The sequence below is a fragment of the Rhinichthys klamathensis genome, unplaced genomic scaffold (assembly GCF_029890125.1).
Source record: "Rhinichthys klamathensis goyatoka isolate OS25496 unplaced genomic scaffold, OSU_Roscu_1.1 h1tg000114l_1, whole genome shotgun sequence".
In the NCBI taxonomy this organism is placed as follows: domain Eukaryota; kingdom Metazoa; phylum Chordata; class Actinopteri; order Cypriniformes; family Leuciscidae; genus Rhinichthys; species Rhinichthys klamathensis.
Window position 1 is genome coordinate 1965541 of NW_026606651.1, and position 26311 is coordinate 1991851.

The window sequence follows — 26311 nt, forward strand, 5'->3', positions numbered from 1 at the left end:
ACCCCGCATTAGGTTGTGCCCCGCGCTCCCCTATGTATTTTCATACCTCTGCGAACCCTGCTCGCGCAGACATCACACGTCATCAGTGCGTTTCATGCTATGCAGAGTTAGACAGACGTCAGTCGCCGAGCACCGCAAACGAAACAGCAGCCACCTTTTACAGTTCCTCCTGAACCAAAACAATGAGCTTATGCTGCGTTCATGCCAATTACTGTAATTTGGAAGAGATGGAAATCTGTGACGTTATAATCAGAGCGGTTCGAGACTCGAATTTATGCGTTTCAATGACAACACTATCAACGCTGAAATGAATCTGCAGAAGTCATGTGGTACAGGTCAGTGCTCTTTAAGTTGTTTGTTCATTGTTATTGTAATGTGAGACATGTTAATTTAAGGCCGTCTCGTGTGGCGCTTTGTAAACTCTGCTGTGCGCGTTCATGTGTTTTGAAGGAGGCGTGGCTTTGGAGACGCTCTGAAGGGAGTGTGGGATCTTATGCTTTCAAAGCTAGCTAGTTATTATTAGCCTCTCTGAAAATTGCCTATACCCTAACTTTAAATTACAGACATTAGACACATTTTCTAATTATTTTCATTCCTTTTATTTAGCTCAGTTTAGTTTAATATATTGTTTATTATTATGTGTAAGACTGTCTTTCTGAGATTATTCATTTACATCGACTTGTTCAAAAACACAGATTCATTCACTGTCTTAATCAGTCAATTAATCTTTCACTCGTCATCTGGTTCGTTCAGAAGCACTGATTCATTCTGGAATGAAACAAGTGAGTTGCTGAAACGCATACTAGTATACTACTCATAATACTTTTACCATTTCTTTCTATGGCAGAAATAGTAAGAGTATGCTACTATGTGGTTCTGAGTTCAGCAACTGTCTTATGAGCGAGTCATTAAAGGGATACTCCACTTTTTTTGGAAATAGGCTCATTTTACAACTCCCCCAGAGTTAAACTGTTGAGTTTTACCGTTTTTGAATCCATTCAGCCGATCTCCGGTTCTGGCGGTACCACTTTTAGCATAGCTTAGCATACATCATTGAAGTGGACAAGACCATTAGCATTTCTAAAAAAAATGACCAAAGAGTTTCGATATTTTTCCTATTTAAAACTTGACACTTCTGTAGTTACATCGTGCACTAAGACCAACGGAAAATGTAAAGTTGTAATTTTCTAGGCTGATATGGCTAGGAACTATACTCTCATTCCTGCGTAATAATCAATAAACTTTACTACCGTACCATGCTAAAAGTGGTACCGCCAGAACCGGAGATCGGCTGAATGGATTCAAAAACGGTAAAACTCAACAGTTTAACTCTGGGGGAGTTGTAAAATGAGCCTATTTCCAAAAAAAAGTGGAGTATCCCTTTAAATAATTCACTGAATGATTCGTTCTAAACCACTGGTTCATTCCGCGGCGCAAGTAGACTTCTGCCTGTTGCTCGGAGATGCAACAGCTCGTTCTGCTTTACCATTCTGTAACATACTGTCAACATTGTTACTCTACCTCGGTAACAGAGTTTAATGGTAACGGAATTGACAATTTTAAACTTTTTAGCCAAAAAACTCCACTTGCTAGCATAAATGCTAAGAGCACATGGTACTAATGAAATCATGATTAAAAGACTTAAACAACCCACTGTCTGATCAGTGATTCATTCTGTTTTCCTTTTGATATTGTGGTAACAATTTTGACGTTTTACTAAATAACTCTTTGTGTAAGAACTTTAATGATTAATATATTTTCTCAGAGAGATCACATACCTTTCAGTGCTTCAGATCTTATCAGTGAGGGAAAGTGACATCATTTCCTGTATTTAAAGGCAAAGTTTGGTGCAGTAACCGAATTGAAGCAAGATTTATGGACACATTTGTATAAAATAAAAGTTATTTTTAAACAATCTAATGTTGTATAATAAGGAAAATGACCATTTAGGGCTTTTATAAATGAAATATTACCAATAGAAAAGTAAAATAAAACATTTTGATTACACAACGAGACACGATGGAAAAAAAATACACTGACTAATTCGGACAACAAGAAATCATGATTTTCAGTTATATAAGACACTTTTTACAGAAAATAGTATATTGTTATGGCCTGTAACATCTTGTGATCCATGACAATGAGTAACAAATTATTAATATAATAAAAAAATATAACCATTAGAAAAAAGCAGAAAAAGAATCATCCTTATGTACTTATGCATGGAATGAAATGTGATGTTCCATACACTCAATACTTTTGAAAACAGAGAGTTGCATCTCAAATGATGAACTAACTATATATATAACTTGGCTATATAACTTATTGACTATGCATTATGTGGTCTACCATTTCTGAATGAATTTTAATGGGTTGGTGTCATCTCAAGTGAAACACTTTACGGTTCTTTACTACATTGAAGCATTTTTTGACTACATAGGAGAATTTACTGCTTTTCATTTGAAGGAAATTTCAAATGCATGTGGTGTAACGCAAGTGAAATGAAGCTTTACCTGGAAATCTGAAAATACATTTCTAGCTCTGACTGATTTGAAATTGAAATTTTTGGCCACCACTGAAATGGGTCATACCATTAATATTACCCAAGCTAAGCAATGGAATTGAATGTGCTATGAAACAGTGCTCTTTCAGAGATGTGCATTTATTGCATGGACGAAGAACACCATGTTTAAAATGCAGATACACAGTTCAGTTGAATGCTAACATTTGCCCTCTTCAATGCTGTTAAACTGTGTGTACGAAGCAAACTGTTTGCTGAAAATATCCACAACTTAACACTGAAATAGTTATACTATAATGTGTATATAAGTAGTGCACCCCCCACCCCTAAAACTCTCTGGCCATTGTGTAATTCGCACCCTGCTTGTATTGAATAAAATCCTACAAAAATCTTTGAGAAACACCAACAATCTGAATAATATGTGAAGTGTTTGTCGTTATGTTTGTGAGTATTTCAACACACTGTGTCAGCCGAAATCCTGATTGGCAGCATGATTGGCGCTTTAAGAGCTTATCCAGAAGAACGGTTTGTCTGCATGAGCTTTGTGATTCACATTCACGCTTGTAATGTAGGTCTCAACTTGGAGGGTAGGCGTTATGGGGGCGTAAGTTCAAATAGGTCAAATACGACTCTCTCAAATCACAGTAACACAATACCACAAAGCGGTAGGAGCGGAGATGAAGTTGTGATAAATTTTGGCTCAGGATTTACAGAGCAAGGTCTAAAAATGTAAGCAGGCTGGTGGCTCAGATACACAAAATCAGAAGATGTCAGAGAGGGGAAAGTAACACATGAGATGTCTATAGAATCATGAAGCTTTTATCATTCTCTCCAGGGCTACGCACCCACCGACATTTTGGGAGGCAGGTGCTCAAATGAGAAAAAAGAGCACCCCTCTCAATTTTAAAATAAAACATACATGAAATTAGTTACATACTGTAGAATACTTTTAAATGACATTTATATTTATTTATTAAAAAAAAGATGTATTTTGTTGGCATTATGCTGGAATTGGAAAACGAGCTATGTTGTGCATTACTGACATAAATTAGACTATTTATTATTACTATTGGTAACACTTTATTTTAAGGTGACGCAGTTGCACGTTACTGCATGTGCTAAATAACAGTAAATCATGCATAACTAACCCTAAACCAAACCCCAACCCTAAGCATAACTCTATAGTAAGTAGATGTAGTTAATTAATATTACTTATTTGAGAAAATACAATTTAACTACGTCACCTTAAAATAAAGTGTAACCTTATAGTATTATAGGCTACTATTATTATTTACATGCATTTACACTGCAGGAATAATGTTATGAAATTAGTGTTTTAAATGTAAAATTTGAAAATATAGAAATATGAAATGACACTTCTGAATATGATACTTTTATATGAAACTGAAACCTCCAGTAGGCGGCGGCAAGTCTAAATGACTCAAAGAATCATTTATTCACTGATTCGGTCAAACCAGCTGATTCATGCATGAACGACGATACACAGCTCAGGGAGACTAAACTTTGTTCAGAACTATTTTGTTCGTGAAATAGAGCAAAAACAGTAAAAATCGACATTACGGTGTAATTTTTTTTTAAAATGAATATTAACTTATGAACAGTTGTATGCAAATTAAAATAACATTTGCGATCGTGCTGATATTCGGGAAAACATCACTTTTTCTCGTGTGATATTGCCTAACTAGTTCACATGATATAAACATAAAAGACAAAATGTACAGGGAAAATTCATATCTTGAATTTTGCAGGCATTTTTATTCTTTTTGGAGCATTTTCGACCACTCACTCACATGCTACCACCAGACTCGCTATTTTGTTGTTAAAGCTTAATGTAGGGCTAGTTAGGCTGGCTCTAGATATTGTAATAGGCTAGTGCTTTAATTTCAGGATGCCAACTCATGCATTCAGCGTGAGACTCACGCAATTGACACTTATAAAATAGAGAACACTGACACCAACAGACAAAACATAGCTGGTTAGTTTTGATATGAAACAAATTCTCAGCACTTAGATTCTGTCAATTTTATTACGAAATTCAAACAATAAATACCACAATAGCCTAAATACCGTTTTGACGCTTGTAAATGTGACGTGACAGATCGTTGTAGCGCCTCAGTTCAAGCGGCTCTTCTACTAATTAGCCAATAAACACGAATGAACAGGTATGTTGAAAGATACAGTACAACTTACCGAAATGTATATGCCTCATACATAATATCGATCAATCAGTGTTTTTCAACCGCGGAAAGAGGTCAAGAAAACAGCTGGAGAACAATAACGTTAAATTTACCTCAGGAAAGCCATTTAATGACCATAGCAAGTTTGTTGGCTAGAAAAATTAGCTACACAGAGGAGCATTTTGCTAAATATGTGTAGGCTACTATATTACATTTTTATTATATTTTTACATATAGCCTATATATTTAAAATATTATAGGCTACATTTATTATAATAAAAAAACGTATTTTATAAGCCTATTTATTTTGAGTTGTTATTTTTAACCTTTAATAATAATACCAGCTGACAGCTCTCTGTACGTTTACATCAGTAGGTGAGATATATTTTTTCTTGTGAAAAATGAACATGTATCTGTACCTAATATTTATCCAAATTAATCGATAATTGAATCAAGATCGGCAGCCCTGCTTTATTTTGACACTATCGTTACCTGTCACTTGGGGTCTATCTATGCACGTCACTCTAAAAAACGATGTGTTGGATTTACTTAAAATATATATGCACCATTTTTGCATCATACTTTTTAAGTAATCCCAACTTGGAATAATTTTACTTAAAATTAACAAGAAAACCGTTGTTATATGTACTTAAATATTTGAGTTCACGCAACATTCTTTACTTAAAAATATATGCATCACGTTACATATATTTTTAAGTAAAGAATGTTATGTGAACTCAAATATTTAAGTACATATAACAAAGGTTTTCTTGTTTATTTTATGTAAAATAATTCCAAGTTGGGATTACTTAAAAAGTATGATGCAAAAATGGTGCATATACATTTTAAGTAAATCCAACACAGTGCAGGCCATGTGAGATCAAAACAAATCTTAGTTCTGTTAACTTAACATTTAAGCCCATTTGTATATAAAAATAAGACAATTAAATGAGTTAAACCAACCATTTTAACTTATTTTAGATCTTCAGCTATTGGTCTGCTAACTGCACTGCTCCAGTACATTCAATGTCTTAAAATAAATTAAACATGCAAATCACACACAATAAAGCATTTAACTTTATTATTTTTTATTTTTTGCCAAAGGCTTGAAAGCCTGAAACCACACATGAAATGTAACAAAATGTGGCAAATCGACAAATGGAAAATCACTTTTAACAGGTCACTTTTTCACCTTTGCAACACTTCTCAAAAGATTTACATTTTTCCAATATTTACTTTTGGAACATACAAAAAAACTCTTAAAGGACAATTCCGGTGAAAAATGAACCTAGTGGTAATTAACACATGGTTACCGAGTTGATCGTTCTCTGGGATGCGTTTTCATGATAATCGAATGTACGTAGAGTTTTATCTCTAAAAACTGTTTAGCTTATAACGCTAGTATATAGGGCATAGAATAAGCAAAAGTAAATCGCTAGTTAATACCACTAACAAGGCTCAAAATAGCCCCACACTAACACAGTAACATAATGAGGGTCCCTACATGCAAACCGAAGCATTGAGAACTTTGTAAGTGTACAGACAGTTTAATAAGAAGATACTTTATAAAGACAGTACATTACACTTATACAGGCAGGAGCCATCTTGGAAAACAGTCTCGACCAGTCGAGCCACGAACGCTGTGCTAAGTGAGATGAACTGTGACTTGGAATCTCATAATATGGTCCGTTGTTTACGGAAGAAACTATTTTAATAAACAGATATAATTCATGCATTTCCATGTAATTAGTTTCACAAACGTAATTCCTATCGACCAGCTCACTCAGCACAGCGTTCGTGACTCATCACCTCTATGCCTTCCAGCGTTACCCCAGTCTGTAAAGGATCATCTGCTGAGCCACCTTTCGTGATGATCCTCAATGTGAGATGTTCCAGTTCCTCTTCGTTCCTATGAGTATAAAAAAAACATTTAAAAAAAACAGGAAATCTGCATTTACTTGCAACATCACTTGTTATTGTTCAGACTGTTGCAAAAAATCAATTGCATTGAAACACAGAATGAGAAAGAAATGTACCTTATGAATCTCGTACAGCCTCTTACATTTGCAACATTATAAATGTCTATACTGTCACGTTTTTATCAATTTAATGCATACTTGCTGGATAAAAGTATTAATTTATTTTATTTCTTTAAAAAAAAAAGTTTTAATTGACCCAAAACTTTTAAATTGCATCTTAAAATATATTCAAATAGAAAACAGTTGTTTTAAATTGTAAAAATAATAATAATAATAATCACAATATTACAGTTTTTGCTGTATTTTGGATCAAATAAATGAAGGCTTGGTGGGCAGAAGAGACTTCTTTTAAAAACATTAAACAATCTTACTGGTTGTGTGTGTGTGTGTATATATATATATATATATATATATACACACACATTTTTTTCTGGTTATCAAAAATATATCTAAAAAGAAAAAAACAATAATTAAATGTTACAAATTAGTCCATTATTAAATGCCTATAAATATAAAAATGAGTCTATTAAATAATATCTATTAATTTAAACAAAACAAGTTAATTAATGAAGACTTTTGTCCAGAGGTTTTGAACAAATCTCTTCAAAACATTTTAACAGTCAGTCACTACTGGAATAGCCAAACAGTAAATAAAGATCTACAATCTTTGTTTGAAGCCAAACTTTTGCTTAAAAGCTATTTACTTATTTTGATAATAATTTTGAAGGTTTAATAGACAGTGTTGTAGCTGTCATTTAGGAATAATATTGTGTTTGAATCAAGATCGCCATTATTTAATGATAAATCGTGCACACGGAGCTGTAGCCAATGTGTTTTCGAATTTAATATTTGTATGTTAACGAACGTTACCAGTAGGCTAACCCGCGCCCAAGGCCTGGCCGCCCCCCTTTCCCGCGATCCATATAGATATTACAGAATAGAATAGGCCTTGATGGGAATTTGTAAATATGCAAAGTAATTTTTTTTTTAATCCGAAAACTCATAGCCTGCATAATAAATGACAACTACATTTCTTTAATAAAGTAGGCCTACGAATTTATCCGTGGGGGAAAGCGCCGTCCGAATTGTCCTCTTATGGTGTGTTCAAACCGAACGCGAATAGAGCGTCAATACGCGTCTAGTTAGTTAGACGCTTGAATCTGCTTGAGTTCAAATTTTTCAACTTGCGTGGAAGACGTTCGCGGCAAACGCGTCACCCAATTCGCGTCATTCGCGCCGATGCGTCTATTCGTGTCTTTGCATTGACTTTGTAATCTACTCGCGCAAATGATTAAATTAGCGTTCGGTGTGAACACACCATTAATGCATACGTGCCAACGTCATGGTCATATATTTCGAAAAACACAATAAATACTCTGACTACTATAAACACTTGGCACTTGATAGCCTATTCAATGGAAGCACACTCGCTTAATAATTCAAATATACTCTCGTGCAAAGTCACTCATTTCATACATTAACTTGTAGACTACATAGGTGTTCGTAACACGTTTCTAATTGTTGATGCAAAATTCGTAGCAATTCTGAAATTCAGTTTAAAAGTTAGTTTCTTGACCAAAAATGCAATAAACGATTGAGTGTACCTTAAGTTAAAAAAAGTTAAGCTTACCTCTTTTCAGCGTCTTCACATATGTGCTTCACAAAATGGCTCCAATTTTTGGCTGGAAAGGCATCACGGGAAATTGCATATCACGTGGCTCGTATAGTTACTTAAAATGTTATGCTCGATTTACTTAATTTTGAAGTAATTATTATAGTAGTTGACATGACTTATGCTTTTTCATTTTATTTATGCATACATTTAAGTTCACTTAGTTACTTATATTTTTGTGTTACACACACTAAATATGTTAAGTAGAGGTTGAAAAGTTATGAATACTTAATTTTTTGTGTTTAATCTAATTACTTTTATAAGTAATGGTTGTTCAGCCAACGAATCGTTTTTTAGAGTGCCCTGATTCTCTCCCTCTCTTCTCTTTCAAATCTCGAGACAGATTTTAGGAGCAGTTTTTCAGACAGCAGATCAGCGTTCCTTTGTTAATGTTTGACAATGACTGCAGACATCTGCCTTCCGCCCTGAGTCAAACAATTCTCAGTCCTGCAATTATCAGGACAAGAACCAACAAAAGAGAATCTCATTTTATTGAATTCTTCCACAGATCATGTGATCAGGTCCAAGACACTTTTTTAAAACAAATTAGAGTAGATATTTGATAATTCACTACATTTAATATTTTATCTCTAATGTACACACCTTTTACAAGTGGGTAGTTCACCCAAATATGAAAATGATTTACTTACTCTCATGTTGTTCCAAAATGGTATGCTGTTATTTGTTTATTTTTATTTATGTATTTTTTGCTTATTTAACTAATTGGTATACATCCATTCAAATATGTGGATTTTAGAGGGGGTAAGAGTTTTAGAGGATAAGAACATACATTTTGGTTTGTTCCATGTAGATTTTGGCTTCAAAGCTATTGGCAATTAAAAATTAACAATTCGTTCCCAAGTCTTACTAATACGTCAGCACATTTCACTAATTTGTTCCCTCATTTTAACTAAATCGTGTGCACAATGTAATAATTTGTTTCTCTTGTTTTACTAAATCGTGGGAGTGTAGTAATAATTAATTATCTTTCAAACATTTGCTCGGTATCTCACTATGGGAGCGCCTCGGGCGTAACATCCTGGAAGCACCAATTACACCAATTCTGTCAGCTGACAGACCAATCACAACAGTTATGCGGGAGTCCCGCCTCCCTCATATATATCACTGTGAGCGGTCCCCACTTCATTCTCGTTCTCTTCCCCATGAAGATCCTTATTGGGAAGCTATCCTCAGCAGAGCAGCAGGGAGTGGCTGCTTGACAGTTCACTTGACAAGCCTGTGTATATAGGTACGTCTCCGAACACGGCTATTTTTTCCTTAGTCTTCTGAGGGAATATTCACTGTCAAAGTGAATATTTTTCTTCTTCTGTCTTTTCTGGTGGGAACTAGCGTGTCGAGGCGAGTTCTCATTTTTCATATCTCGAGCCGTTACAGCTCATTTTTCCTTTTCCCCCACGTTGAGTGGTGTGATGAAGTTCAATTCAATTCAAATTTATTTGTATAGCGCTTTTCACAATACATATAGTTTCAAAGCAGCTTTACAGAGAAGTCCATCCAAGTTAACATCTCTGTGTTCGCATATCTGGTATGCGACTGAGAACCCACCCAGCAGCGCAGGTAAGGGTAAAGATCCCTCTCGCCCGTGCACTTGCGGGTCTATGATTTCGTTCAAGGACTCTCATCCTCTATGTATTGCGTATCTGGGAGTTAGACACACACACAGGCCGTTTTCCCATTAAGGGTATTAGAGAGCAGAATGCGAGTCGTGGCCGCGAATAAGGAGGATCCAAGTTTTTCTGCGCCACTCGCAGAGAAAGACGGGCCTGCTCAGCAAACCCAGTATAGCTGGGAAGAGTTAATGGATGAAATATTTCTCGAACTTCCCCCTCTCTTTGAATCAGACCCCTTGGCTGGGGATAAAGAGGAGGAGGAAGATGATGAGATGATTGCTCATCTCTTGGAAGAAGATTTTGAGGAAGATGAAGAGGATGCAATTCTCCCTCCTAATCTCTCTTCCAGGCCTAGCAGTGCGACAGGTGAGTCACCCTAACCCATACAGGGAGACTTGGAACTTATTGAAATGTGTAGGAGAGCAGCTGCTTAACTCTCCATCGACTGGTCATCACAACAGGAAGGCCAGGGCACAGAGAGGGATTTATATGATGGGAAGAGGCTGCTGTCACGCACTTCCCGAGCCAAGCATGCTTCGTCCCAGCATGCGTCGCAGAGATGCACTGTTTTTGGGACAAGCCTTTCAGAGTGCCCGTTAAAGGTTCCTCTAGGCTGGATGGACTCAATATGGAGGAACTGGGGATCCACACCAATTGCCGGGCAGCCCTATCCTCCGTCTCTCCTTCACTCCCAGGATGGACTTCTCGGTTTCAAAAAATCTACCGCTCATCTGCCCTGGCCGACAGAGCTTTAAACGCCACCTCACTGCTCACAGCATATCAGGCTGATTCAGGTCTCCTGATTCAGCATTGTGGGAATAGATCTGCTTCATTGCAGATCTCAACCTCCGGTCATCCAGAGGAGCAGTCTAGATCTATGGCCGCACCATGGGCTTGGCAGTGGTGGGTGAAAGAGCGCTGTGGTTGGGATTATCAGGCCTGTCAGAAAGGGAGAAGGCGGAGTTCCTTGATGCTCCAGTGGAGCCGAAAGCCCCTTTCGGGGCTGCTGTGACAAATATGCGACAGCAGTGTGACCTTCGCAAGAAAGATGAAGAGGCTTTTGATACTTGCTTCCCCAGGAAGCCCACTACTCAACCCACCCAGCCCACACACCATGGGTTTTCCTCTGCTTTCAGGGTGGGACAGTCAACCCTAGGCTCCCCCCAGCCCAGCAGTGAATGTGGGCATGGTGAACCTTCATTTGCGGCTGCAGCAGATAAACATGCGCAGTACACCCTCGGGTTTTATCCACAATAACACAGGGTTATAGTCTGCAGTTTGCTGTAAAACCCCTACTTTTCAACAGTGTTATTGTCAGCAGCAGAAGGGGAGCCAGCTCAAATTTTAGAGGAAGAAATAACCTCTTTATTGAGCAAAAGAGCCATTTAGGTTGTGCCGCCAGAGGACAGCCATCACGTCTTTTACTCCCAGTACTTTGTCATTCTCAAAAGAGGGGTGGTCTCCGGCCTATTTTGGATTTACAGAACCTCAACAAACACCTCAGAAAATACAAGTTCAAAATGGTGACGTTAAAGATTTACAATTTATTCATCCTAAAGACGTCAGTCCATCTGAAGCAGGGATGGGCAACTTCGGTCCTGGAGGGCCACTGTCCTACAGAGTTTAGCTCCAACCCTGAAAAAATCACCTGCCTGTAACTTTCTAGTAATCCTGAAGACCTTGATTAGCTTGTTCAGGTGTGTTTGATTAGGGTTAAAGCTAAACTCTGTAGGACAGTGGCCCTCCAGGACCGAAGTTGCCCATCCCTGATCTGAAGGATGCATATTTTCACATAAGCATCTACCCGGCACACAGAAAATTCCTCAGGTTTGCCACATTTGGAGAGCTTAGGCTTCAAGATAAACAAGACAAAAAGCTGCACAGGAGATAATTTACCTGGGTCTCAGACTGACCTGTATCAAGCGTTTCTGTCGGAGGAGTGCATCAGGTAAATTTGTGGCTGTCTATCCCTTTTTCAGAAAGGAAGAGCTGTGCTTACGTCTTCTAGAGCTGATGGCCTCGACATTTTCTGTCATTCCAATGGGCCTGTTGCGAATGAGGGAGTTTTAGCACTGGACGCAGCGCTTGTGTCCAAAACGCCACCTCAACTGCAAAGTGATAGTGATGTCACTCTGCAGTGGAGAGATAGCTCTTTTCTCGAGTCAGGGCAGTTTCTCTGAGAAACTGTTAACTGGATGCGTTGCTAACAAGTTGCTCACAAACGTCCTGGAACTCTTGAAAGTGTTTCTGGCATTTAAACATTTTGCAGTTATCACAACTACATACTACTACTTGACAGACATGAGAGATTCGTAGCCAATCAGAACACTTGGAGGTGGATGTCTGCCAATGGAGTTTGGGGCGGGATTTCCTGTTTTCGATACAATCACATATGCATTTGAGAAACAATTTGAGTTTTGAGTGTTCCGAGTTCACTACTGCTCAGACTCGTGTTCCGAGTTCACTACTGCTCAGACTCGTGTTCCGAGTTCACTACTGCTCAAACTCGTGTTCCGAGTTCACTACTGCTCAAACTCGTGTTCCGAGTTCACTACTGCTCAGACTCGTGTTCCGAGTTCACTACTGCTCAAACTCGTGTTCCGAGTTCACTACTGCTCAGACTCGGGTTCCAAGTTCACTACTGCTCAGACTCGTGTTCCGAGTTCACTACTGCTCAGACTCGTGTTCCGAGTTCACTACTGCTCAGACTCGGGTTCCAAGTTCACTACTGCTCAGACTCGTGTTCCGTGTTCACTACTGCGCAGACTCGGGTTCCGAGTTCACTACTGCTCAGACTCGGGTTCCAAGTTCACTACTGCGCAAACTCGTGTTCCGAGTTCACTACTGCGCAGATTTGGGTCCCGAGTTCTCTATCGTGAAGAGTCAGGTTCCGAGTTCACTACTGCACAGACTCGGGTCCCGAGTTAACTACTACGCGGTTCCGAGTTCGCTACTGCGCAGATTTGGGTTCCGAGTTCACTACTGCGCAGACTCGGGTCCCGAATCAGCGCAAGATATCAGCGGCATATTAGGACATTGGCGGCTTTACTTTTCTACAATGGAAGAGAGTGAAGGTGCATTGTCCATCTTTTTTACAGTCTATGGTTTTTGTAAGATGTTTTGGTGCTGCTAGTGGCTGAAGAACATGTGAGTTTTGATTGCCAAGCAACAGTCACTGTTGTGATGCTAGAGTGTTGTGGATAGTTGCCAGGATATTGTTATGCAGTTGCTGGGGCCTTCAGGGTGGTTGCTAGGGTGTTATTGCAGGACCAAATAAAAAAATCCCACACTTAAGTCTCAATGATATTTTCATCTCTAGATATGACTAGGGTCTCTCCTTTATTGTAAGTTTATGAGATTTTTGTTTTTTGTTTGTTTTTTTTGCTTATAAAACTTTTGCAACTTTTTCTTTAATTTTTGGGGAGACTTTTGCCTCTTTTTTATTCAAAAGAAATAGTGGATAGTGACAGAAAAAAATGGAGAGAAAGATTGATCAAAGCCTGGACACTGGTGTTCATGAGCATGGACAGTTTTTAGTAATAATTGTGCCTGTAAATTGCGTTCAGTGCAGATTTTGTGCCACATTTTCCTGTTACTTAATTTCCATAATTCTTTTAGTGAAACGGACAATAAAACGATGCAGAGAGTGCATGCAAATAAACAGAGCCATCAGCAGACACAATTTATCATTAGTGAATTCACCTAATCTTTTTTATCATACTTTATTTTATGGTGGAATTTTAAAAAATTGCTTTGATTAGATAGTGTTGTATCCTCACTGACCCTACATTTTCAAAAACATCTTTTACACATAATAGTGAAGCACGATAAGAATAAGGACAAGTTTCACTGCCAATGTCTCCCACCTTAACTTAAAGCCATTTTTAGTGGCCTTTATTCAGGTGACCGGGAGGCAAATGCAACCACTTTTCCACAACCCGAAACCGTGTGTGATTTAGGCTCCTCTAGAGGTTTACAGGATCAGAATGCCAAACGAGAGAACCCCCCTCCGACACCGCGGCCCTGCGATGTATTTAATGCTTATGTGAATACTCCAGAGTCTTGTTAAAATATGGTTACTGTAATATTCAGATCTGCTGGGCCGCCTCACCACACAAGATGGATTAAGCTTGCCACGGATGTTTAAAAATAGTCCGGAGGACACGCACACACAGGCGTTAGATGCACATAGACATGCTAGTATAAAGACACACTCTCATTGTCAAACCACAAAGTTGGAGACTGCCTCTGAAGAAATTGATTTTTAAGAGTTTTACATAAAGAGCTCATTTGAGGGAAGCCTGTTGTGGAAGGGGGACGGACGCAGCTGATAGATCTACACCGGGGAAATGAGAGATTATGGAATATAGCTGACCGGAATTGCCAAGTGTGGGATTGGAGTCATTAGCTGGGAATGAATATATATTTATATGCTTTTCTTATGAAGGTAGTGACGGCCCTGTTTTTAAATTGATCATCTATCTATCTATCTATCTATCTATCTATCTATCTATCTATCTATCTATCTATCTATCTATCTATCTATCTATCTATCTATCTATCTATCTATCTATCTGTCTGTCTGTCTGTCTGTCTGTCTGTCTGTCTGTCTGTCTGTCTGTCTGTCTGTCTGTCTGTCTGTCTGTCTGTCTGTCTGTCCATGATGAATTACTTTAAATGAAAATCTAATGAGTGAGCCATTGCATACATAATGGATTATATTCAAGTTTTTCTTGCATAATTTGTTTCCAAGTGTGTTTGAGAGAAAGAAAAAGGCTTGTGTTGAAGACTTGACAGTTCTTTAACCCCACACATGCACTTTCATGTCTTTCTCTTTCAATAACATCTCTATATGAGAACTGTGGGAACACATTACAGCTTTGAAGTGCAACCTCACCTTCATACATCAAACAGGACTTCAGCGTGTATTAGAAGCACCCTGCCTTGAGATGATAGAGATCCTGCGAGCCCTTTCAAGCTCCCGGGACTTTTAAAAGGAAGGTGAAAGCGGATTAAATACAGAGGTTCAATATGAGAAAAAAAAAATCCCAGGACAACAAAGGGACAGAAAAGTGTATTTGTAGACGATGACAGAATTTGATCTGAACATTTTGTGATTTTGATGTCATGATTTGATTACAATCATTGAATCGGAACATCATTTACCTCAACGTTTCAAACCTGTTTGACCTTTTCTTCTCGGGAACGCAAAAAGAGATGTTAGGAAGAATGTTTAAACAGCTCTTTTTCATTCAGTCAGATGAATGCGGGGGATCTGTCAAACTCACGATCAAATTATACAAATGTTGGTCCATATAACATCCCCATTTATTTTCACTAAATGGAAATGAGCAGAGTGAATATTTGGCTTATCCTCTGCTTAAATGACTTGGTTGACAGTGTTGACAGAACTTTTTTGGACTATTTTGTAACAAAACGGCAATGATGTAAATTGCAAAACCATTAATGAACAGATTTTTAGACAATTAGTAGCAGTCTTAATGGAAGAAAATGTGGTTACTAAAATTAAAGCTGTAAAATGAAACGCTATAATTACATTGAAACCAAGTCTTATAGCCTTAATGCAATGGCAAACCCCTGAGCATATGGTCATCAGATATGAATGCCACGTCAGAGGGAGTTTAAACGGGTTTCTCTGTACATCCGTTATCTCACTGTAGGACAGAAAAAAAAGTATGGATATGTTATCTCTCTCTTTCTGAGCAGTGATTTGGACTGGCTGTCATGACAGTTTAATCCCTCTATAAGGGGCTCACAAAGAGAAAGTTAACACAGGAAAGTGATTAATTAGCTTTCTTTGAAGAAAACTTCATTAATCTTTATTCTATAGCTACTCTTTTTTTCAGGCCTAGGATATATATATATATATATATATATCCATCTGTTTCCCCTAGTGAAAATCAGTGTTTTGACTGGTTCTGTGTATAGGGACTGGATGACAGTTATATAATGTCAGACAAGCATTAACTGTGTAAATTATTAAATCATTTTGCAATAAAGTTAGTGCACATATTCAGAAGTAAACAACATCAGAGAATGACACATTTAGAGTAGAGCTAGCAAAGTCTTTTTTGGAGATCCGTTAGGCTTCAATGAATTTTGTGGTTTGAGATAAAATATTAATAAAGTGGTCAAAATAAGTTAAAGTTAATAGTAGATAAAAGTTAATTGTAGGTAAAAGTTAATTTGGCAAAGAACTGAGATTTCCCAACAAATCTTATCATTGCCAGCAGCACAGCATCTGGCAGCATGTTGTGCTCTGCCAAGGACTTCCCCAATCGAAATGTTTTTCACTCCAAGGAAACCCGTGGCAATCCCTTAATCGGATTGCTATCTGTTCCTCACAAGACATGTAAAATCTCTGTGCTGCTGTTGTTGCCACATGCCACTAAATTAGCAGAAAACATCTTCTGTTTCACTTCAAAGACATAAGAAAGTGTTGGCTAATTGTACACTTTCATGAACATTGCATGTGCAATGAGCTGAAAGTTGTAATTTATGTAAATTATACTGCAGGTGTGGTTCGAGGCACATTGGTTGTTGGTTCATTTTGAACAAAACAGTAAATAATCAGCTGTTCAGATCTACCTGGTTGATGGAGTTGAATGATGAATGCTTTAAAATCTAGTCACACATGAATGGCAAGGTGCACAATTTTTCATTCATTTATTCACCCTCGTATCGTTCCAAAACTGCATGACTTGCTTGTTTCTGCAAAACACAAAAAAGATACATTTTAAAAAAGAAATAGTCGTGTTGTCAAAAATATAAATATTAGATTAGATATATCAATACTGAAATATCTGAAACGTTTCCAATAGGCCTACTGCTTTTTCTGCAGTATTGGTACACAGATACCAGTTGCGCTCTTCTCTCCGACGTTGAAATGACACGCACCAACCTCCTCTCACTCTTCGCTCTGGTTGAAAAGTGCTTGTATTGCGCATCATTTTAGTCATTCACGCAGGTTTCACACTCACACCAAAAGCACGTGCACGTGCACCACTGATCTATAAGTAGCGCTCTCATAAAGCTGCCTCTCAAACAGCTCGTGAGTACTAAATTGACTTCTTTTTCGTCGCTTGTTGCGGTTAAATGGTCAAACACATACAAAATGATGTCAAAATGCTCATCTTGCTAAGTATTCAGGTTAATCCAGCTCGTTTTGGAACATAGTTGAGAGAAACCGCATGTTGTGTAACAGTGTATTGAATCCATACACAATCTCTTAAAGTGACAGCAGCCTAATAAACCTGTTGCTCTTTCATGTTAATAAAAAAAGACAAAGAGAAATCACTTGCTGCTCTTGACTGAATAACTGTTGTAACTTTTATTGTAAGCATTAATCTGTATTTAATTTTTACAAGGAAAACTATCCAGTGTTATTTTACATTTGATTACTTTCATTTCTGTATTAATTCTTATCTGAATACTACTGTTAGACCCAGCTGAAAATCTTAAAGCCATGTTTATTTAATTTGTCTCTTTATTCTATTGTAATTATTTGTGCTATGGTTTGCAATTTGTTTATTTGTTCTTATTTTATTACTGACTGTTTACTTACCTTTTTTTTTTGTAAATTCAGTTCAACAATCCAAATAAAGTGTGTAACCTATTACAAAAAAATTACCCAAATTATCAAAAATTAAGAGATAATAACAAATTATCAGTATGACGGTGTATGACATTCTCCCCTCTGGCATGAAAAAATGCATCAATATTTTTCAAGGTATTGTAACAAAAGCTGAAAATTCCAGTATCATGACAACACTAGTACTCGTTAATTTTCACGTTCATTTGTTCACTTTTTCCTTTTCCAAAAATGATGCAAAGCAGCATAAAAATGGCATAAAAGTAATTTTGAAGTCATATATGATACCTTAAAGTATATTTTTTGCTTGTAATCTTTCCCAATAATGAGCTTCAAAATTCTTTGAAATCTGTTTGTTAAAAAGTAACCCTAACCCTTCATTTTTAGGTGCATGCTTGGCTTTCAAAGATATCATTATTATTTTTATAGAGACTGGTATTTTTATGAGCAGGTACAACTTTTGATATATACTGTGACAAGCGAGCGCTATCATGCTGGAAGGGCTGTGGTCTAATCACAACCCTTACAATAGCGGGTTTGAACAGTTGTGCAGTTGCCTAGCAACAGGCAGTGGTGGGTTTCCCAAAAGCTTAGTTGCACAATGAACATTGTTGAGTCCACTATTGAGCCTTGGTAGTTTCCCAAAATTTCCCACATTTCACACATCATTATGGGGTTTTTGGTTGTGACAGAGGCCTTATACTTTGTTCCAAACAACACCTACATAGCGCCATCATTACGCGTTAGCCCCTTTCACACAGTAATCCTTGTAAATTACCGTAAAATTACCAGAATGACTTTACCGTAAATACACAAATATGCTGTTCACATAAGCATGACGCTCAGGCTTTTTACCGATAAGAGACCATTCACACATCAGCACCAAAATACCAGTAAATTTTGTGATGTCAGTCATCGGAAATCTTTAAACTTTAAAAACTTGAAACTTTAATTATTTAAAATCTTTAAAGAGTGCGCTGTTGTCTTCATTCACGCACACTTAAGTTTCATTTTCTGTTAAATCTGACAAAATATTTTACTTCTTACGCCTGTCACAGAAGTACTGAGTGATAGGTGTAAGGGGATGATCACACAGAACGCGTTTTTAATCTTAAAAACACGAGACGCGCATTATAGGCCTAGAATTCAACTGCAAAGCCGCAGCGCTGATGAATGGAAAAGAAGGCAGGGTCTTGAGCACAACAGGCTGAACATTTTCTAAGTAGGTATAGCTGCAGCCTGGAGATCTCCAGATGGGTGTGGAAACTCCAAAACTGGGCGTGAACTCCAAATGGGAGGAAGCCACGCCCTGTTTTGGAGCTCCCACCCCGTTTTGAAGCTCCCACACCCATCTGGAGATCTGCAGGCTGCAGCTATACCCTTCTCACGAGACGCAATGCAACGTCATAGATGTCCATCTAGCGCGTATTTACTTAAAAAAAAAATACTAAAAAGCAGTAAAGCTTACTGTAAACAGCGCTGCGTCCATTAGAACTTTATGATTGGCCCAAAGCATACTTCTTAAGTCAGCGTGTTCAAATCCTGTACGTGCTCAATTTAAGGCTAAAGGTTAAAAGTGAATCAGTCAGTCAAAACAAATGCTGATACACATGTATCATGTACTGTACCTTTGCGGTCACATGGGTTGAGTCACTGTATGGACGGAGTATAGCAATAATTATCTGACTGTCAGTCAAGGATATATTTAGACAAGAGGCCTGTTGTCTATTTCTGTACTGATAAAGTACCTATTAGACTTAGACATTATTATTTATTAGATTGAAGCTTTATTTAATTATACTGTTCTTCATAATAATCAAAATCACACAGTGTTCGTTCGCTGAGGGGATTTGGTCACCTGACTGAGCTTGGTTTCTCCCAGGTTTTTTTTCTCCGTTCTGTCACCTGATGGAGTTTGGGTTCCTTGCCACTATCGTCTCGGTGTTTGCTTAGTTGGGGACACTTAATATTCAGTAATATTACTGATTTGACTGCACTGACACTGTTGGATGAGAACTGACCTGGAGTGCGTTTCCCGAAAGCATCGTTATCCAAATGATCGCAATTTCCATTGAACTCTATTGGTAACGACGGAACTTGCGACCATAGTTGGCTAACGATACTTTCAGGAAACGCACCCCAGAGCTGGACAATGACATCACTGTTTTCTCCAGAGCTGTTTTATAGCTTAATTGAACTTATTTCATAATTTATGTATTTCACAGTTATTGAATCGAACTGAATCAACTGATTTCAACTGAATAATGATTGTTTAGTATTGCCTTTTTAGAGCTGCTTTACAGCAGAATTGAATTCTGTTTGCATCATTTTCCTGTTTGTAACTGTAAAGCTGCTTTGAAACAATCTGTATTGCGCTATAGAAATAAAGGTGACTTGACTTGAATTTTTGTGGTGTGCTCAGACATACTCAGGCAGTTGAGCTGCATTATTTCAAGGTTGTAATTTCTATTATTTGTACTTTACAATGTTTTGATGCACTTAAACATACTGCACAATATTCAATGACATTGAAATGAATTCTTAAGCACTTTTTATTTTTTTATTAGTTACAGTTCAAGTATTCAACAGTTAGTCTGTAAATCTATTAAAACAATCACAATTAATTATGAACTTGCTGAAATTTGCCAATAAACTTGAATTTTTTTTTTTCAAAATGCAGTGCATGAATTATATTAATCTGGTTGTTGGCATGGTTTGAAATACTTAAATACCGGAACCAAATTACATTCATAAATGGTTTGATGCTTTTAAACTAATATCAGTAAAAAAAAAAACAAAAAAAAACATTAAAGATAAATTATATAAAAATTATATTATTCAGGGGATTATAATATATACAGTACATAATGTATCTTTAATGTTTATCTTTTTACTAATATTATAGAGTACACTTTAGATGACACTAGCAGTTGTTTTGTAGAACACATAAAAGGTAATTTTGTGCTGTATCTTGTTTCATTTATGCAGATTTATGTCCTTAATAAATAAGTAACTGGTTCGGTTCATTTAAAATTTCGTTATTATTTAATACAATTTGTTTAGAATTTTAATTTCATATATGGATTATTATTATTGGATTGCATTCATGGCACTTCTAAAAAGTCTGTGAAAAGTTGAAAAAAGTTGCATACACAAATGATCTACTTGCTGAGCTTCTTAAAAGATGGGTTATAACATGAGCATGTTAATGATCATTAAAATCTGCAAATGAGTCTGAATATCCTGTTTGATTTTCTCTCGTCTGGTTGATAGGGCATATTAGAGCCATCCTGTTGTTCTTTAAAACTTTATTTCTTTTTTTGGGCATCCAAATGTGTTGCTTGCAGCTAAACAGTTTTGCTTTGAAATGAGCAAAATAGAGCCCACACTTCACTTCCATTTAAAATCTGCTTACTTCCACCGTAATGTGGAGTAAAGTTGCTTTCTCCATCTGTTGCTGTTGTTATGGACCGCAGTGCCATAATTTCTTGTATTTTTCTCATATTTCCTCCCTAATATCCTTCACTCAGGGGAGCGATAGACTTAATGTGTTTTTGTTTGGACCACATGTCCAAATAGCCATTTATCAAACCTACAGCACAGTGAGCAAGCCACAGTACCGAATACTCCTGTTCACACTCCGTATTGAATATATTAACCGGATTTATAGTAATATCTTGCAGCCCGTGTGGTGCATATTTCATAATTATGAATATGGCATCATGGCGTGACAAGTGGAAAATTGCAAATGACTTAATGATGATGTATAATGCATATACGGTGAAACAAGTTGGCTCAACCGACTGTATGCATTGCGGCATTTTCCCGTCGTTTAACAAGCAAATACGAATGTAACGGAAATCATCCTGTTCCTTTGTTTTAAATCCATCAAGTAAAGAGGCTGTGCTCTGCTGAATGTTTTTAAGGAGCAGAAACTGAATTATTGTAGGAAAAATCAATATACTGTAATCATCCCTTTTCTTTGAGTCACTTCGGTGTGAAGATTTTTATAACAATGTTGCAGAGTATTACTTTTAAAATTGGAAGTATAAAGCACCGTCTTACAGATCTGTGTGTGACTCTCTTCCTCAGAAATCCGGGAGGCGTTTAAGGTGTTTGATCGAGATGGGAATGGCTTCATCTCAAAGCAGGAGCTCGGCATGGCCATGCGTTCTCTAGGGTACATGCCCAATGAGGTCGAGCTAGAGGTCATCATTCAGAGACTCGACATGGATGGTGAGGAGACACTTGCACAAACTGTGAATGGACTGCAAAGAGAAAAGACCAGAATAGCTAGACGTCCTTAGGATGGGATGCTGGTGTGCTGATGTTCCCACCAGGGTGCTTAAAGTGACCATATTATGCTATTTTAAAGGTTTCCTACAACAGGTTTACATGGATCCAAGGTCACAAACACTTCAATTTTCTCAGAATATATATTACAGCATCACCTCTATTCTCACAGTGTCTAAAACAGCTCGATAAAGGATTCAGTCTCTCTAAACCCCTCCTTTCCGAAAGCCTATGTGCTGTGATTGGTCAGATGGTCCAATCTGTTGTGATTGGTCTGCCTTACATCGCGCATCGGAAACTAAAAGCCCATTATATGAATTTCAGCTCTGGAGGCTTTCCCAGCTAGCCTGACTTTGTCATACTCATATTCTAGTGAGAATGTGAGTATGATACTGCTCCATATAGGGCTTTGATTATGAGGCATGTCTTAACCGAACCAGGAAAAAACAACAACTCTGCACTCAATTGGATAGACCAACAACCAATCAGAGCAACGCAGTAAGTCAGCTACATAGTTGCATAGCATAGTTGTCAACAGAACTCAACTGCACGCACGCTGGAAGAAGTAGTAAAATAATGAGTGTTGCTTCTTTTACTTGGTCCTCCATGAGTGGGAGTGTGCGACCAAAGGAGAAACCACAACGACCACAGGGTTTTAATTGCGTCCCATCTTCTTAGCGACCACCGGAGCCAGCTGATAAATTAAACTTTTGCCGAATCCCGTAGGAAGGACGGAAAACACATCTTTCCGATCGACAGATGCCTTGATTGCAGTTCTCTGTTCGTCTTTTAAAATTAATGCGCTGTCGATTTCTTTTACAACAGACGCGATAGCAAAATCTATAGATCTCAATTCTCCAGCTGCAGTCATCTTTGAGGGAAACCAGTTCAACCCAAGCGCTCTTTGATACCGTGATGATTACGTAACTGCAGATCATCTGTCCATCATCGTAAAAAGCCCGCCCTGGCAATTTGATTGGCCCGACTAATTCTGAACCGATCATAATTACTCCTCAATGGGTCGAGTCCAGACCGAACTTCCTGACCAAAAAATGTTGTGGGCGGGGTTCGGGCTGGCATCCAGGCTATTTCCCAGCACTTGTACACAGTGATATGAACAGCGTCAGTTTCACTGTATCCATTCGAGCGCGAGTCCTCGTCCTTTTGAAGTGCATGCAACGTGGATTCGCAGTGCAGAAAATAACATCATCTCGACATGTCAACAACACGACATGTTGCGACAACATGTTTCTTCTCAGCTACATCTACAGTGTTTGAGGGCAGGTCAACTAAGTCGGCGTTGTTTTGCGGACAGCCAATGAATAATACCATAGGCTGGCATTATGCAAATTTGTTGCAAACCTAGTTATCGCATCAGATTCAGAGGATCTGATTCAGAGCGATGATCAAAACATTGATGGAGTAGATCGAGGCCATCAACACCCCCAAAGCTCGCACAGTCATTTACCTCTTCATGAGTTTGACATTTTGCTTGGTAACGTTAGGCAGTTTTAATTTATATGCTGTTGAATGTTTGATGATCACATTAGCTTAGTGTGTGCAATCTTCTATCTGCTCCTTCCGGTTTATGCAGATCATCTTCTTTACTTGTGTTTGGATCTGGAGATGTAGTACTATTTCAAACGATCCATAACAGCCCCATACCAACAGTATAACCAACGCTATCTCACGACCAATTCGTACGAATTCGTACGAGTGATTAAAAGGTGGCTAATTCGTATGAATTCGTACGACCTCACTCGTACGAATTCGTACGATTTGTCTAAACCCACGTGATGGGTAGGTTTAGGGGCGGGGTCAGGGGTAGGTCATTGGTATGAAATCATACGAATTTGGTAACTCGTAAAATATGTACAAATTAGCAAAAATCGTACGAATTTGTACGAGTGAGGTCGTATGAATTCGTACGAATTAGCCACCTCGTAAAATTCGTACGAATTGCCGTGAGATCAGGCTGGTATAACAGTGAAAACATGAATTACCGGAAAACCTCGTAAATGGTGGGGAAGCACTTTGTCATAAATTATGGAATATCTTTTCAATGGTGGGGAAAGAGTTAAAGAGTTCATCCAAAAAATGTCAATGAGATTTAATCAACATGTGCTCATTTGCTCATATTGTTCCAAACCTATGACTTTCTTTTTTCTTTAGATCACAAAATAAGACATTTCGAGACACATTCAAATTTTCATGTTTGGAACGAGTAAATAATGATTGATTTTATTATTATTTTGGGGTGAATTATTCCTTGAATCCCAACAGTCACCAATCAGATGTATTTCTCCGCACTGTAGGGATGCTAAACACAATTGACAGATATTCAACAAATATAAAAGCTGAACAACTGTGACAACTTTTATTTTTAACAACTTTTTATTGCCCCAAACTATCATATTCCTCATAATGCATGGAGACATGCGGATTATGCATGGGCAGATAATGAGAACACTGTTTGACAGTAGGCGTTTTGAAGTTTGAAGTTAGTTGTCTTGAAATTAATTGAAGGCGAAAGCGGTGCTTTGATGGCTGTAGTGGCGGTGCTTTAAAGAACGTCTCAGAGAGGGCCTTTCAGCTCGATAAAACACACTTCATGAAGTTACGCTCGTTCTGACACTTCAAATAATAAAGGTAACACAAAAAGAGAGAAATGTAGATAAACTAACCAATCCAGAAAGGAATAGTTGACCAACCATACCATGACCAGCATGTAAATTCATGCAAAACGTAAGAAATGGCTTTGTTTTTTAATGAATGAGTTTGAATTGGCAACACTACTAAAAAATGAATTGGAATGACAGGAAATTTATATTGCAGAAGTTCACAAATATTGAACAGTAACTGTTGAATATTTGTGAACTGCGTTTCAGTAAAATTATTTAACAGAGGTGTCATTAGTACAACATTTGTGTCAAAACAACAATTATTATTATTAATTATCATTATAATTATTAATTTTTATCAAATCATTATTATTCATTAAATTTGCCTAATTACAGCTGTTTACTCTCACATATAGAATATTTTCTCAACTGATTAGACACTTCTACAAACTCATATAGAAACAAAAAATGCTTCTACCATGATCCATTAAATGAAAGTTAATAGAAATCTTAATAGAAATAATATTATTAACATTAATTTAGATGGTATTTCTAGAAAACTCTATTTCAGGGATTCAGGGAACCCTGAGAGATTTTAAGTTTTTAAAGTTTTATTTGCATGTTCTCTATTCTATGATTAGTTAAGTCACATGACAGATGAACAAATAAAATATTTAATCTTTGAATTCATCTATATCTTAATAATATTGGATCTAATAAAATTCTAATCTTTCTTTAGTAAGAGATTCATTTTTATTTCACTTATTTTATTTTTAGGATTTAATTAATTATTATCTTTTCATCAACCCATAAACCACCAGCAGTTCACAAACGCCAAGTTGGGAAACTCCACTCTATTTGATTGTTTTTGATAACGTGTTTATAGGTACGTAAGAAATTACCTTTCCCATTTGACTGTTCTACATTACATACAGTGCATTCTCTCAATGCAAATTTGATTCAAATGCAGGAATTTTCTATGCAGGCATTCTCAATTAAATTCTAAATATCTCACAACCCTGACAGAAAATCTATTTCTATCCATTTCTATACTTGTTTCATAGAGCCAACAATTGGGACTTTTTTATCATGAATCCATCTAATACTTCACGGTCTGTTTTTTAGGAGACGGCCAGGTGGATTTTGAGGAATTTGTTACTCTCCTGGGGCCCAAACTCACGGCTGCCGGGATGCCTGACAAGTTCCACGGAACCGATTTTGACTCTGTGTTCTGGAAGGTGATTATTAGCCACTTCTCTCTTTATTAAAGTGACAACAGGCACAAAATCTGCTAGATTTTGTGCCTTGTGTCTATCTAATCTACATCTAGATTAGATAGACACTTTAAATCAGGGCCTGAAAATAACTTTTTGCCACACCTGCCAAAAAATTTACCAGCCATGAAACGGTTTTGGCAAAAACAGGCAGTCATGACATCAAAATTTTAAATGCCAGTGAAAATGCACTTTTCAGGCACAGAAATTTAATAAAGAATCAAATGCAAAAATACTGCATAGTCTTCACTGTTTAAATGAAACATGGATTAATCCTTATCAAAAAGTTACAAAAGTTATTCAGTCAAGAAAAGTGAGTGATTTTTCCTTGTCTTTTGATTAACATTAAAAACACAGACAGCAGCAGGAATATTAGGCTGCTGTCACTTTAAGAGCTAATGCACGGATCCATCATGCGTTTTCTTTCTCAACTGTTTATGTTCACTTTAGGCATAACTGACTATGTTTACGAGGATACTCACCTACTCCCCAATACGGGCATTTTGGCAT

The 26311-nt window shown here is 37.4% G+C and overlaps 1 protein-coding gene across 1 annotated transcript in view; it reads left to right on the forward strand.

The window, feature by feature from the left end:
- Positions 1-26311, forward strand: part of LOC130088134 (calcium-binding protein 7) — a 45657-nt gene that overhangs the window by 15209 nt on the left and 4137 nt on the right. Inside the window, exons 2-3 of the mRNA XM_056254769.1 lie at positions 21706-21849; positions 25653-25765. Of these exons, the coding sequence (XP_056110744.1) occupies positions 21706-21849; positions 25653-25765 (257 nt within the window). The remainder of the gene's footprint in view (positions 1-21705; positions 21850-25652; positions 25766-26311) is intronic.